At 43.9% G+C, this 15,411-nt stretch overlaps 1 protein-coding gene and 1 long non-coding RNA gene across 4 annotated transcripts in view; one reads left to right on the top strand and one right to left on the bottom strand.

The window, feature by feature from the left end:
- LOC129039453 (uncharacterized) overlaps positions 1–15,411 on the bottom strand; it is a 139,648-nt gene that overhangs the window by 72,698 nt on the left and 51,539 nt on the right. The window lies entirely within an intron of this gene.
- The window catches only part of TSBP1 (testis expressed basic protein 1), an 82,308-nt gene that overhangs the window by 54,909 nt on the left and 11,988 nt on the right, over positions 1–15,411 (top strand). The window contains exon 22 of one of the 3 annotated variants that reach the window (XM_063666080.1): positions 301–321. The exons of the other annotated variants lie outside the window; for them this stretch is intronic. Within the exon in view, the coding sequence (XP_063522150.1) occupies positions 301–321 (21 nt within the window). The remainder of the gene's footprint in view (positions 1–300; positions 322–15,411) is intronic. 3 annotated transcript variants of the gene reach the window in all.

Genomic DNA, 15,411 nt, shown 5'->3' with positions numbered 1-15,411 from the left:
GAAACAGAAAGATACGGCAGTCTCTACCTGAGACTATACCCAAAGCTGTCGGGTCCAGTAAATGAAGAGGGCCTTTAAGGAAACCCTACTTTTGACTTCACTACATCATCACTGCCTAATCTTACATCTAGTTTTGCATTGTAAAACTAATCTAAAACTAATCTATGGGGTGGTTTGGAATGCTTCCTTCTTTGCCCACACAAGTCCTCCCCTCACAGACTCCAACAAAATAGGTTAGATAATGCCATGTTTTTTCCATTTGAGAAAAATTAAATGGATTTCTTTTTGCTTATTTTTTAGTAATTTCATGGAGAACTGCAAGTAAGTTCTTTATTTCTCAGCTGGTCATATTGGAGATTTATCTTAGATGTTTCTACTTCTAAGTATCCAAAAGATTGAGACTCATGTTTCTCGTATTCATTTGCTTCTACATTACCCAAAGTCCTCCAGATTAGGACTTCAAGACAAACTTTTTGATTCATAACTGTAATATTTCCCATTATTTTAGGGTTGTTTTGTTTTGTTTTGAGACAGAGTCTCACTCTGTCACCCAGGCTGGAGTGCGGTGGCATGATATCAGCTCACTGCAACCTCCACCTGCCAGGTCCAAGCGATTCTCCTGCCTGAGCCTCCCAAGTGGCTAGCAATACAGGTGCAAGCCACCACGCCTAGCTAATTATTGTATTTTTAGTAGAGACAGGGTTTCCTTATTTGGCCAGGCTGTTTTCGAACTCCTGATCTCAAGTGATCCGCCCGCCTTGCCTCCCAAAGTGCTGGGTTTATAGGTGTGAGCCACCACGCCCAGCCCCATTATTTTAGTTCTAAACACAACTCCCAAGGTAACACATACCAACAGTGACTCAATATTTAAACCAGATCAAGCACTGACAATGATGATATTTAATATAGAACTTGTGAAATCACCTTTCATACTGTGTCCTAGTTTTCCAAAATGCAAATCTGGTTCTCATATCTCAGTTACACATGATTTAAGCAAACCCAATATCAGCTAAGATTCCTCAGCCTGAAATTAAATCACATTAATATTAAAACCCAAAGTTCCTGTCAAGGTTAAAAACGCAGATGCCAAAAGAGCCCAGGCAGGTCAGTAAATGAGTGAGGTGAGGTGAGTCTCCTGGGAACTGTGTAAAACCGGGAGGACACGCATAGTCTGAAGAAGGTAGCTGCTGCCCAGCTCCAGCCAACCTCTTCATGCAAGAATTCACATCTAGAGTTGTCCAACCATCTCACTTAATCCAGATAGTAGGTAAAAGTTTCCAATTTTTAAACATGAAAGACATCTATGGCATTCTAACAGATTTCAAATATGCTTATATATCCTCCTCCAGTTCCTTCTAAACACACTCTGGATATAGTTTTCATAATAACAACATTTTACTAATTTCAATAATGTTAGGACAAAGACATTGGTATTTGAGTGAAAAGAATTAGAACTGTCAACAAAGAATTATTAGTGAGTGTCTCTCCAAAATCCCCATCCACATACCCTTCTGAAGCCTGAGCAAAGAGGCTGATCAGCTAAGTATTCTCACTGCACAGATGAAAATACATACTCAGTGGTTGAGACCCAGGAATGAAGCTGGAAATTCCAGATGTCTATGTTTGCACATGGGCCCTATAATTGGGAACAGAGACCAAGGCCCACCAAAGTTCAGGAGAAGGGATTATTGGTCTCACAGCTAGAAATTACAAGCCAGAATCCAAATTGAATGCATAGTGTCCTTTTCAGAGGAGTCATCAAAGAGGATGGGCAGGGAAATAATGTAAAAATCCAAGACCCGAGGGGTAGGGAGAGAGAAAAAAATGAATGCCAGAGTAACTAGGGGTTATAACACCTCATTTTTGGCTGGTTAAGTCTTGGCTGGAAATATTTTTAAATGAAAAATACACAGCCATATCTAAGCATAAAGAAGGAGGGTAAGAGTGATTTCCAAGGAGCAGAAATGGAATATAGGAACACATATAAATAAAGGAAAGCTAAAGTTAAATTCTTGGGAGGAATGGTGAGGGGATGAGGAAACAGAGGTAGCAGCTTTGCCTTGGGAACAAAGGTAGGGTTTCAACACCTGCTCCCAGATGGTGGACAAAGCCTCAAGATACAACATATAGAAAACTGGAATTACACCACTCGGAGTAAAGCCAGGAGCAGAAAATACACTGCCTCCCCATGCAGAGAAGCCAAAATATCTTCACCCATCTGCCCCAAGCATGAAAACAGAGCCACCCACACAGGTCCAGAGTTAGATCTGTCCAGGGTGCAGAGCCCTGCTGGAGGTGTGCTACCCATGCAATGTGCATAATATTCCAAGTCAAAACAGCTGAGATCTGGTTCAGGGACAGTGTACCCAGGAAGTTAGGACAATAGCCACCAAGAAGGGATCTACAACCCAGGGTATTTATATCATAGAATATCCACGAAAGACAGCACCCAAGGAATAAGAAACTACTAAAAGTTATGAAATCTACGAGAAAATCCAGCAACATGTGAGTGATACCTCACAAGCCCCAACAAATTGGAGAATTCCAACCCAGAGAAATATAACTAGAGCAATCTGAAGAAGACTAAAATAAGAAACCTAACAGCATTGAACAAGTAAAACACTAAAAGAAAAAATCTTCAAAGATATTAATGCATTTTAAAAAATATATGTATTCAACAAATATATATTGGCCTATTGTAGGCCAGGCATTATCCTAAGCACTGGAAATATAGCCATGAGCAAGACAAAGTCCTTGCACTTAAGGAGTTTATATGTTGAGATAAAACAAGCAAATAACGGCAAGTAAACATATAGTCAATGTCAGGCAGATAAATTCATGTAGAAAAATAAGAAGAGTAACAGACTAAAGAAAGATGGTATAGAAGGCGGAGTGTGCGTCAGGCAAAATGAACAAGTACAACATGCACAGGCCTGCTATGGGGATGCAAAACAGCCAGCCAGGCTAGAAAGAAGGAGGCAGAGCAAGAGGTAGGGCCAGAACGACAAGAGCCAGATTATGTCGGGCCCTGCAGTCCTTAATAAAAATTGCAGATTTCATTCTAGTTGTCATGAAAGGCAACTGAAGGTCTTGAGCAGGGGAATGATAGAGTCTACTTTATAATTTTAAAAGATCACTCTATTATTGTGGAGGATTAACTGGGGTGAGAGTGAGGGCTCAAGAGAGCAAGCAGGAAGACCAGTTAAGAGGCTGAAACTAAAGGTGAGTGTGGCAAGGAGAAAAGTGATCAGAGTAGAAGTGGGAAGAAGGTCTTCAGATTTCATTTATTTTGGGGGCAAAGCCAACAGGGCCTGCTGTTCGACTGAATGTGATTTTAAGGGAAAAAGAAGATACCAAGGGTTACTCCTAGACTCGGGGTCTAAGCAACTTGACGAATGAGACTATTTATTGATTTACGTAGCGTGGAAGAAGAGCAGATTTATAGGATGCTATTGTGAGTTCAGTTTTGCATATGTTAGCTTCTAGATGCCTGGGACATTTAGGACTAATTAATTAAATAATCTGACCTTACCAAGCTTCAAGCATGTTCTCTGCCACGTATCTCCTTCCTGTGACTTAATGATGTCTTAGAACCCATAATTTTCTAGTTATGCTAAATTATTTAAAACGCTCAAGCCACCCCCTTTAAAACCCTCTCCTCTCCTAGTGGCCAGTCTCAGGCACACTGACCCAGAATAGGGAGGAGAAGTACAATGTGCTTCCCCTTCCTGCCCACTCTCCTTGTTGCTATAATTCCCACTGTTGTTATAATTCCCACTGTTGCTATAATTCCCACTGTTGCTATAATTCCCACTGTTGTTATAATTCCCACTGTTGAGGCTGAGAGGATGGATTTGGGGTATGCAATCTCCTTCCTCTGTTAGTTGTAGGTTCTTTTCTCTGAGAACCTGGGACTGACTGCCCTTTGATGTCATCTAGAGCAGACATCCATATGTCTTGCACAATACGTATTTGAGTTCTTTGGAGAAACCTACAAGAACTCGACCAGCTCTGAGGTTCCACTGCATGGTCTCTGATGTGGGAGTACTGACTCTAGTCTTGCCTATTCCAGAGCCCCTCAATTCCCTCTCCAGCAATATACTTCATAGCCAGTACTGTAGAGATGGCCTTACCAAGTAGGCCACCCACTTGAGTGACATCCTAGCAAGAAGACTCAAGCCAGGATGTCTTTTGCACTGCCCACTGAACCCTCAGCAAGCTCAAGGATCCTTATCACAGAACAAGGACACTCTGCACTACTGTCTCTCTCCAATTTTATTTTCCTTCATTCACATAGGCACAAAACAAATCAACAAATCCACTATTCAACCAGGAGATGGGTTGTCACACATCCTTTCTCACAAATACCCCCAATCACTGTAAGCAAATCTCAAAGTGCTACTCATTTGCCTTCAGAAAAGGAAAGCACTATTCCTTCCTCCCCTACAACATCATTCCTTTGTTAACTACTCACAACTCTAAAGACTCTTAAATCTCCTGCCCTTTACAGTTGTTTGCTTATGTTGTCTTGGAAAAAGGGTGACACTTGAGATAGGAGAGCTAATTTGGCCATCATCTGTCAAGGCCAGCGAGCAGCACCTCTGCACTGCACAGCCTCAAGAATCCTTTCCCTTTTAATTATGGAGTTGGCAATGCTGCAATCCCTCCTGAGGACTTGTCTCACCTCAGTTTACTGAGGAGGGGAATGGGAAGTTATAACCTCTTTTTCCTCAGCTTTGTGATCCTACTTGTCAATTTGGGAGTAACAAGAAAAATCCCACTAAACATTCTGTTCCCCATCCAAGCATATACTCTATATCAAAAGGCAATTAAATATTTGAGTCTGAAGATTTAGGGAGAGATTGGGTGGGAAATAAATTAGACAGTAATCAGCATATAGGTAACATTTAAGATGATTGGACTAAATTAGATAACCAAAGGTATATGTAAAAATGAAGGAGTAAGGATTAATCAGTTTTAGAAATTTAGAATGAGAAAAATCTAACTAAGCATATACAGAAGTTGTGAGCAGGGAGAAAGAAGGAGAACCAGCAAAGGGGTGGTCTCACAGCACTCAAGAGAAGATAGGATTTCAATATGGAAAAAATAAACAACAGCATCAAAAACAGCTAAGCAATAAATTTTTGGAGTAAGAACTGACAAGGAATTTTGCAAAATGAATGTCATGAGTAACCTTGATAAGATAGGAGGGAAGAAATGCCTAAATGGAGGAGGTGAAGGAGATAATAAAATTTTAAACGGTAAGGCAGCTGATACGGCATATGACAGCTAGTATAGCATGAAAAGGCCACGAAAGGCTGGAGTTCTGATAGGTTGTGGCTTACCTATTGGGGAATAAAAGAAAGACTATCCTTTCTAAAAAGATAAAAAAAGAAATATATATATATATGTATATATATTTGAAAGATAGTTTGAAGAAAGAACAGGCAGATTTAAAAAAGAACCAAGCTGAAATCTTGAAAATAAAAAAGTTATTAAAATTGAAACAATGGTTAGGTAATATATAAAATTCTAATGTAACTATATGTAAATAATATTTAAATATTATTAATCACCATTTAAAAGAGTAAACTGGAAGACAGAACTGAGGAAATCTCAGTTCAAAATAGTACATGGAAAATATTGAAAATCTCAGCTCAAAATAATACACAGAAGATATTGAAAATATGAAAAAGAAGAGCTGTAAATAGAATGAGGTCAAGTGTAGTAGGAATTTGATAAGAGAGAATTAAAAGAATAAATGTCAAGTAATACTTTTAAACATAATAATTGATAACATTCCAGAAGAAAAGAGACATAAATCCTCAGATCAAAATGGTCCACTGAAAGTTGAAATTAGATAACTTTAAAACACACAGACAGATGCACACACACACACACACACACACACTTACATGTGCCAAAACTCATTGTAGTAAGCTGACAAACAGACACTAAAAAGCAAATCATAAAGACAACCAGAGAAGCAGATCACCTGCAAAAAATCATGTTAACACTAGACATCTCGTTAGCAATAATATGTGCCAGAATACAACAGAACAAGAATGAGATCCAAACAAGAATGAGATCCTATCATTTGCAACAACCTGGATGGAAATGAAGGTCATTATGTTAAGTGAAATAAGCCAGGCATAGAAACACAGACTTCACATGTCCATACTCATTCGTGGGAACTAAAAGTTAAAACATTGAACTCATGGAGATAGAGAGTAGAATGATGGTTACCAGAGCCTGGGGAGGGTAGTCAGGAGAGAGGAAAATTGGGAATGGTTAATAGGTACAAAAATAGTTAGGTAGAATGGATAAGATCTAATATTTGATAGCACAACAGGGTGACTATAGTCAAAGGAAATTTATTGTACATTTTGAAACAACTAAAAGAATATAATTGCAATGTTTGTAACACAAAGAAATGATAAATGCTTAAGGTGATATTCAGTTAACCCTGATGTGATTACTACACATTATTACACATTGTATGAGTGTACCAAAATATTTCATGTACCTACTTGCACCTACTATATACCCATAAAAATTAAAAATAAAAAAATTTTAAAAAGAATACAACAGAACAATATCATCAAAAGACTGAAGGAAAATTACTATAAACCCATATGATACAATCAGCAAAATTATCATTTACGAGTGAGACTGAAATTAAGTCATTTTTGTATATTCAAGAACATAGAAACTCATTAAACACAGGTCCCCAATGAAAGAATTATCAAAGGGACATACTTCAGGGAATTTACTTTTGAGTAAAAACTCAAAAAGAAGTTAGAACCAAGAAACATATGTAAGAAAACAAATCAGCAAAACATGATAGTAAATCTAAAATGTTGACTATAAAGAAAAAAAAGAGAAGGAAGAGAAGAAGGAGAAGGAAGAGCAGAAAGAGGCTGAGCACAGTGGTTCACGCCTATAAGCCCTGCACTTTGGCAGGCCGGGGAAGGTGGATTGCTTGAGCTCAGGAGTTGGAGACCAGGCTGGGCACCATGGTGAAATCCTGTCTCTACAAAAAATACAAACATCAGCTGAGTGTGGTGGTGCATGCCTGTAGTCACAGCTACTCAGTAGGCTGAGGTGGGAGGATTGCTCGAGCCTGGGAGCTCAAAGCGGTAGTGAGCTGTGATCATGACATTGCACTCCAGCCTAGGAGCAAGACCCTGTCAAAAAAAAAGCAGAAAGAAAAGAAGGAGAAGGAGAGAGTGAAGGAGAAATATATTAGTGTGCTTTAAAATGAGTAGACCTAAAGCATTAGGAAAAAAAACCTTAGAGACAAGGCTAACGATTATGAACTAAGTTCATTTGACAAAAGGTCAGATGTACTGATTAACTTTTCATCTTATTTAATATATACATTTGAATATTTATGGCAAAAATAAAAGACAACTATTAATATAATAGAAATGTGACATACACCTTCTGAACCCATAGGGAAAATAAAAAGAAGAAAGAAAACTATATTAGTCCACAAGAAAGCAAGAAAAAAGAAAAAGAGAAAGCAAATAAAAAGCAAATTTTTTAAATGAGGGTTAAAAAAGTCTAAATATGTTGCTTAGCACAATATTATACAATAGTAGATTAAACTCACAGATTAAAAGCTAGAAACTCTCAGATGTAATTAAAAGAATTAAATTTTTTTAATTTTTCTATTTTCCTGTAAAAAAAAAAATAAGAAAAATAGCTAAACTCTATTAAGAAATATACCTAAAATAAGGTGACACACAGAAAAATTTAAATGAAGGAATTTTCAAACATACCAGGCAATTGGCCTGGTGTGGTGGCTCATGCCTGTAATTCCAGCACTTTGGGAGGCCAAAGTGGGTAGATCACTTGAGGTCAGGAGTTCGAGACCTGCCTGGCCAACATGGTGAAACCCTGTCTCTACTAAAAATACAAAATTAGCCAGGCATGGCGGCACATGCTTGTCATCCCAGCTACTTGAGAGGCTGAGGCTGGAGAGTCACTTGAACCTAGGAGGCAGAGGTTGCGGTGAGCCGAGATTGCACCATTGCACTCCAGCCTAAGTGACAAGAGCGAAATTCTGTCTCAAAAAAAAAAAACAGGCAGTTAACAACAAAACAAAACTTGATATAATTGTGCAAATATCAGATAAAATATAAGTGAAAGTTGTGAGCTTATAGCATAGACTTTGAAATACATAAAACAAAAACTGACAAAATAGCAAAGACATCTGTAACTAAATAGATATTTTAATAATATTTCTCTCATAAAATAAATAAATAAAACAGACAAAAATTAGTAAGGCTAGAGAGGCTTTGACATAATTTTAGAAAGCTTTATCTAGTAATGTACACTGAACATTCCACCAAGCAAGCACAGATGGAAAAGTTATTAACTTGACCACCAATTCCTTCAACTAGAGCAAGCCTCAACTAATTTCAAAGTACATTTCAACATAATATAAATCACATTTTCTGAGCACAAGGCAACAGAATAGAAATAAATAACAAAAAATATTAACATATACATATTTAGAAACAAAAAAGCATACATCCAAATAATCCACAGGTTACAAACAAAATTGTGAAATTACAGAATATATAGGAATAAGTGAGTATAAAATCATTACTTATCAAAATACTTAGGATACAGCCAAAATATCATTTAGAGAGAAATTATTAGGGTAAATGGTTTTAATAGAAATTATTCATTAATAAAAATTGATGAACTAAACATAAGCTGAAGATGATTAAAAAAGGAAAAATCTCAAAAGTAGGACACAATAATAAAAATGTCCTACTTTTATTAGGCAAAAATTAATGAAATTAAAAGTATTTAAAAATAATCAACAAAATAATTTTGATTATTTTGAAACAAAATTAAAGAAAAGGAAAAGCACTAACAATACAAGGAACAAAATAGAAATGTAGAGAGACAGCAAAATTTCCTCAAAATCATAAGAAAATGCACTAAAAAAATGGAAATACTGCAAAATGAATACTTTGTTAGCCTAGCCAAATCATCCATTTTGCCTGAGCTCTTGACATTAAACATGGCAGTCAGAAAAACCTTGTATCATGAGATAAACTGAGGATGGCAGCAGGTGAAAAAAGAAGGAAAGAAAACCAGAAGGAAGGGAAGGAGAGAAGGAGGGAGGGAGGGAGGGACAGACAACTAGCCTTACATGTTCTTAAATTGAATAATAGTTCCATTTAGCACTGGAACCTAAAATAAAGGCTTAAGTTCATATGCTTTACATTGCTGGCTTCCTAATGGAAACAATTTTAGTGCTGATTTTTACAATATTGATACACATAAATGTAAGAAACCAAACCCAGGTTTGGCTGCTTGCAGCTGAAAAGCCAGACATGAGGGACGAGGGTTGGTAGGATAAAAAGCAGATGAAATTGGAGAGTCAGCAAACCGAGAAGATGGAGAACCAGCATTCTAAAGTACCATCCTTCTAATGTCTTTCAGGCTGGCTGGAGGGTTTCTATGGGAGGGAGGATATGGGGAAATTATGCGCAGGAGTTAGAATCAAGAGATGACTGAGGAACACAGAGATCTGGGTGCCAGCAAGAGTCAGAGGAGGTTGGGAATGTCTTTGTCCTTGGTCAGGTCACAATGCTCCCGTAAATCTTTAACAAAACATAATTAGTTGTTTACATAATTCCCACTTAGTCGTACAGTTAGTTTCAAAAATTACATGATTGCTGTTTTTGCATTTTATCTTAGTGTTCTAAAATTGTCTTAACTTACATGCAGGAATGGGTGAAGGTCCTTTAAACAAAAAAAGAGTTCATGTTAGTTATTTTGCTGTTTCACTGTCATACAAATGTGTTATGACCCTTGCCCATATATAATTATGATGGAGAATTATTTTTCCACCAATAAGAATAATCAGGAAACTGACTAACTTTATAGATTATGCCTCTTAAACTCCTGCTGTGTCTCTTATTAAGTGAGCCAGTTCTTCTGAAGACAGGACTTGCTTGCAAGCACTGCAACTTAAAAAAGAAAAGAAAAATGTTTCTCAGTTCCAATTTGCCTTCATTTTTATTGACAATACAGACCTTTAAAAAAACATATGACCTGGCCAGGCGCGGTGGCTCATGCCTGTAATCCCAGCACTTTGGGAGGCCAAGGCAGGTGGATCACCTGAGGTCAGGAGTTCGAGACCAGCCTGGCCAACATGGCAAAACCCCTTCTCTACTAAAAATACAAAAATTAGCTGGGTGTGGTGGTGCACACCTGTAATCCCAGCTACTTGGGAGGCTGAGGTAGGAGAATCGGGCTGCTTTTCTTCATGGCCCAATAACAAGATGCAGATGAACTGAGAAAGAAGACAGTTTTTATTTATATAAGTAGGTACAGAGAGAAGGCTTGGAAATTTTTGCCAGACCAACTCAAAATTACAAAGTTTTCCAGAGCCGATATACCTTCGAAGCTATATGTCTACGTGTAAGTGTGCATTCATCTAAAGACATAAGTGATTAACTTATTCTAATCTATGACTAAGATGTGAGTCCTGAAGACTTTCCTCTAGAGCTTCAGTAAATTTACTTAATCTAAATGGGTCCAGGTGCTGGGGTGATTACCCTTACCTTGTCTCCTGCTAAATCATGAAGGTTTATGGAGTTCCTTCAGAAGACCCCCAATAAACTTGTTTGTGGAGGCCTGGGGAGTTTCTTCAGACCCCCCAATAAACTTGTTTTAATCCTAAACGAGTCCTGTTAAGAATTCCTTCATAATCTTGTCATGCTTCAAGGCCCTGGAAAGGCCTAGGCAAACTCTTGGTGGGCTTGTTACATTCCAGACTGGCTCTATCAGCTTTCAATATTTAACTTAACCACTCAGTCAGTGCTGAAACAGTTGTTGTGGAGGCCTGCGTTAGTGAGACCCGCCCTGCCACAGTAAGGCAAGGAGTAAGTAAACTTAGTAATGGAAATCTAGAAGGAGAATACAATGAACGGTGAAGAATAGAACAGATATTTTGGGATTAGAGACTGAAATAGGAAAAAAAGTAAAAGAAGCAAAACTTAAAATAAGTATTACTAATTCTTGAAGAATTTTAAATTCTCATAAAAACTGAAAAGAAAAAGAAAAGGTGCTAAACTCAACTACATTTTAATTACAAATAAACTTTCTGTACTTTAAAAAAATAATACAATGAGAGCTGGTATAATGGTAGAGATTTGAAAGGAAGAGAAAACATGAAAAGACAAAAAAGATGATGAAGAGATAACGTAAATTAGTAACCTTTGACTATTAGCCAGTCTCCTGAAAGAATGTGACCTAGTTTAAGAATGTTTAAAAAAAATTTTATTTCATTAGAAAAAGTGGCCTTTACTCATATAACCCATCATACGTGCCATTCAAAATGGCCTGGATATTTAAGTTATTAAAGTGGAGTTAAAATTGACTTAATAAGAGATAGCATATTCCTAGAAGATTTAATGTTTCCCAAAGGTCTGTTTTCTGGTGTTCCAAGTGAATTTTCAATAGGAACTCAGTACATAATTTAAAAAAAAAACTGGCCCTCTCCCTCTCCCTCTCCCTCTCCCTCTCCCTCTCCCTCTCCCTCTCCCTCCTCTCCCTCTCCCTCTCCCTCCTCTCCCTCTCCCTCTCCCCTTTCTTCGGTCTCCCTCTCCTTCTTTTTTCGGTCTCCCGCTGTTACCGAACCTGGACTGTACTGCCATGATCCGGCTCGCTGCAACCTCCCTGCCTCGGGCTCCTGTGACTCTCCTGCCTCGGCCTGCCGAGTGCCTGGGATTGCAGGCGCGCGCCGCCACGCCTGAATGGTTTTTGTATCTTTGGTGGAGACGGGGTTTCGCCGTGTTGACCGGGCTGGTCTCCAGCTCCTGGCCTCGAGTGATCTGCCTGCCTCGGCCTCCCGAAGTGCTGGGATTGCAGACAGAGTCTCGCTAACTCAATGCTCAATGGTGCTCAGGCTGGAGTGCAGTGGTGTGATCTCGGCTCGCTGCAACCTCCACCTACCAGCCTCCTGCCTTGGCCTCTTAAAGTGCTAAGATTACAGCCTCTGCCCCACCGCCACCCCGTCTAGGAAGTGAGGAGCATCTCTGCCTGGCCGCCCATCGTCTGGGATGTGAGGAGCCCCTCTGCCCGGCCGCCCTATCTGGGATGTGAGGAACCCCTCTGCCCGGCCGCCCTATCTGGGAAGTGAGGAGCGCCTCTGCCTGGCCGCCCATCGTCTGGGATGTGAGGAGCGCCTCTGCCCGGCTGCCACCCCGTCTGGGAGGAAGGGAGGAGCGCCTCTGCCCGGCTGCCCCGTCTGGGAGATGAGGAGCACCTCTGCCCGGCCGCCCCGTCTGGGAGGTAAGGAGCGCCTCTGCCTGGCCACCCCTTCTGGGAGGTGAGGAGCGCCTCTGCCCGGCCGCCACCCCGTCTGGGAGGAGGTGAGGAGCGCCTCTGCCCGGCTGCCCCGTCTGGGAGGTGAGGAGTGCCTCTGCCCGGCCGCCACCCCGTCTGGGAGGAAGTGAGGAGCACCTCTGCCCGGCTGCCCCGTCTGGGAGATGAGGAGCACTTCTGCCCGGCCGCCCCGTCTGGGAGGTGAGGAGCGCCTCTGCCTGGCCGCCACCCCGTCTGGGAGGAAGTGAGGAGCGCCTCTGCCCGGTTGCCCCATCTGGGAGGTGAGGAGCGCCTCTGCCTGGCCGCCACCCCGTCTGGGAAGTGAGGAGCGCCTCTGCCCGGCTGCCACCCCATATGGGAAGTGAGGAGCGCCTCTGCCCAGCCGCCCCTTCTGGGAGGTGAGGAGCGCCTCTGCCCAGCCGCCCCGTCTGGGAGGTGAGGAGCGCCTCTGCCTTGGCCGCCACCCCGTCTGGGAGGAAGTGAGGAGCACCTCTGCCCAGCTGCCCCATCTGGGAAGTGAGGAGCGCCTCTGCCTGGCTGCCACCCCCTATGGGAAGTGAGGAGCGCCTCTGCCCGGCCGCCCACTCTGGGAAGTGAGGAGCGCCTCTGCCTGGCCGCCCACTCTGGGAGGTGAGGAGCGCCTCTGCCTGGCCACTCCGTCTGGGAAGGGAGGAGCGCCTCTGCCCGGCCACCCCGTCTGGGAGGTGAGGAGCGCCTCTGCCCGGCCGCCACCCCGTCTGGGAGGAAGTGAGGAGCACCTCTGCCCGGCCGCCCCGTCTGGGAAGTGAGGAGCGCCTCTGCCCGGCCGCCCCGTCTGGGAGATGAGGAGCGCATCTGCCCGGCCACCCCGTCTGGGAAGTGAGGAGCGCCTCTGCCTGGCCGCCCCGTCTGGGAGGTGAGGAGCGCCTCTGCCCGGCTGCCCCATCTGGGAAGTGAGGAGCGCCTCTGCCCGGCTGCCACCCCGTATGGGAAGTGAGGAGCGCCTCTGTCCGGCTGCCCCGTCTGGGAGGTGAGGAGTGCCTCTGCCCGGCCGTCACCCCGTCTGGGGGGAAGTGAGGAGCACCTCTGCCCGGCCACCCCGTCTGGGAGATGAGGAGCACCTCTGCCCGGCCGCCCCGTCTGGGAGGTGAGGAGTGCCTCTGCCCAGCCGCCACCCCGTCTGGGAGGAAGTGAGGAGCGCCTCTGCCCGGCTGCCCCGTCTGGGAGATGAGGAGCGCATCTGCCCGGCCACCCCGTCTGGGAAGTGAGGAGCGCCTCTGCCTGGCCGCCCCGTCTGGGAGGTGAGGAGCGCCTCTGCCCGGCTGCCCCATCTGGGAAGTGAGGAGCGCCTCTGCCCGGCTGCCACCCCGTATGGGAAGTGAGGAGCGCCTCTGTCCGGCCGCCCCGTCTGGGAGCCGCCACCCCGTCTGGGAGGAAGTGAGGAGCACCTCTGCCCGGCCGCCCCCTCTGGGAAGTGAGGAGCGCCTCTGCCTGGCCGCCACCCCGTCTGGGAGGAAGTGAGGAGCGCCTCTGCCTGGCTGCCCCATCTGGGAAGGCAGGAGCGCCTCTGCCCAGCCGCCACACCGTCTGGGAAGTGAGGAGCGCCTCTGCCTGGCCACCCCGTCTAGGAGGTGAGGAGCGCCTCTGCCCGGCCGCCCAGTCTGGGAAGTGAGGAGCGCCTCTGCCCGGCCGCCCAGTCTGGGAAGTGAGGAGCGCCTCTGCCCGGCCGCCCTGTCTGGGAGGTGAGGAGCGCCTCTGCCTGGCCGCCACCCCGTCTGGGAGGAAGTGAGGAGCGCCTCTGCCCGGCCGCCCCCTCTGGGAAGTGAGGAGCGCCTCTGCCCGGCCGCCCCGTCTGGGAGGTGAGGAGCGCCTCTGCCCGGCTGCCACCCGGTCTGGGAGGAAGTGAGGAGCGCCTCTGCCCGGGCGGCCCCGTCTGGGAAGCGAGGAGCGCCTCTGCCCGGGCGGCCCCGTCTGGGAAGCGAGGAGCGCCTCTGCCCGGGCGGCCCCGTCTGGGAAGCGAGGAGCGCCTCTGCCCGGCCGCCCCGTCTGGGAGGAGAGGAGCGCCTCTGCCCGGGCGGCCCCGTCTGGGAAGTGAGGAGCGCCTCTGCCCGGGCGGCCCCGTCTGGGAAGCGAGGAGCGCCTCTGCCCGGCCGCCCTGTCTGGGAGGTGTACCCAACAGCTCCGAAGAGACAGCGACCATCGGGAGCGGGCCATGAGGACGATGGCGGTTTTGTTGAAAGGAAGTGGGGGGAAGTGTGGGGAAAGGAAGGAGAGATCAGATTTTTGCTGTGTCTGTGTAGAAAGGGGTGGGCATAGGAGACTCCATTTTGTTCTGACTAGGAGAAATTCTTCTGCCTTGGGATGCTGTTGATCTATGGCCTTTCCCCCAGCCCCATGCTCTCTGAAACATATGCTGTGTCAACTCAGGGTTAAATGGATTAAGGGCGGTGCAAGATGTACTTTGTTAAACAGATGCTTGAAGGCAGCATGCTCTTTAAGAGTCATCACCACTCCCTAATCTCAAGTACCCAGGGGCACAAACACTGCAGAAGGCCGCAGGGTCCTCTGCCTAGGAAAACCAGAGACCTTTGTTCACGTGTTTATCTCCTGACCTTCTCTCCACTATTATCCTATGACCCTCCCATATCCCCCTCTCCGAGAAACACCCAAGAATCATCAATAAATACTTCATAAATTAAAAAAAAAAAAAAAAAAAGAAAATACATTTTAACACCAAAAGCAAAAAATCCAAAGACATAATCTCTATTTTAAGGATAGTCTTTTGAGTAAATAAATTTAGATTAATGAAAATGTCACCAAAATATTCTTATTTTTCTTACTTTACCAAGACTGATGAAAAAACTTAGAAAATCCTTGTAAGAGGAATGATTTCTGAAGCTCTTTATCATTCTGAGATTTTATAGTGGTAGGTATATAAATATCATACAAGGCAAAATTCATTAAGTCCTCTAGGATACAAATAAAAGTGTGAAATTGAGAAAATGCCTAGTGTGTCTGGAGAGCAGTAAGAAATTTAGTTGAAAGGAAAACTGGATATCTTTAGTAGAATAGTGG

The sequence above is a fragment of the Pongo pygmaeus genome, chromosome 5 (assembly GCF_028885625.2).
Source record: "Pongo pygmaeus isolate AG05252 chromosome 5, NHGRI_mPonPyg2-v2.0_pri, whole genome shotgun sequence".
NCBI lineage: Eukaryota > Metazoa > Chordata > Mammalia > Primates > Hominidae > Pongo > Pongo pygmaeus.
The sequence above is the reverse complement of the archived record's forward strand: the minus strand, read 5'-3'. Positions and strand labels throughout refer to the sequence as shown.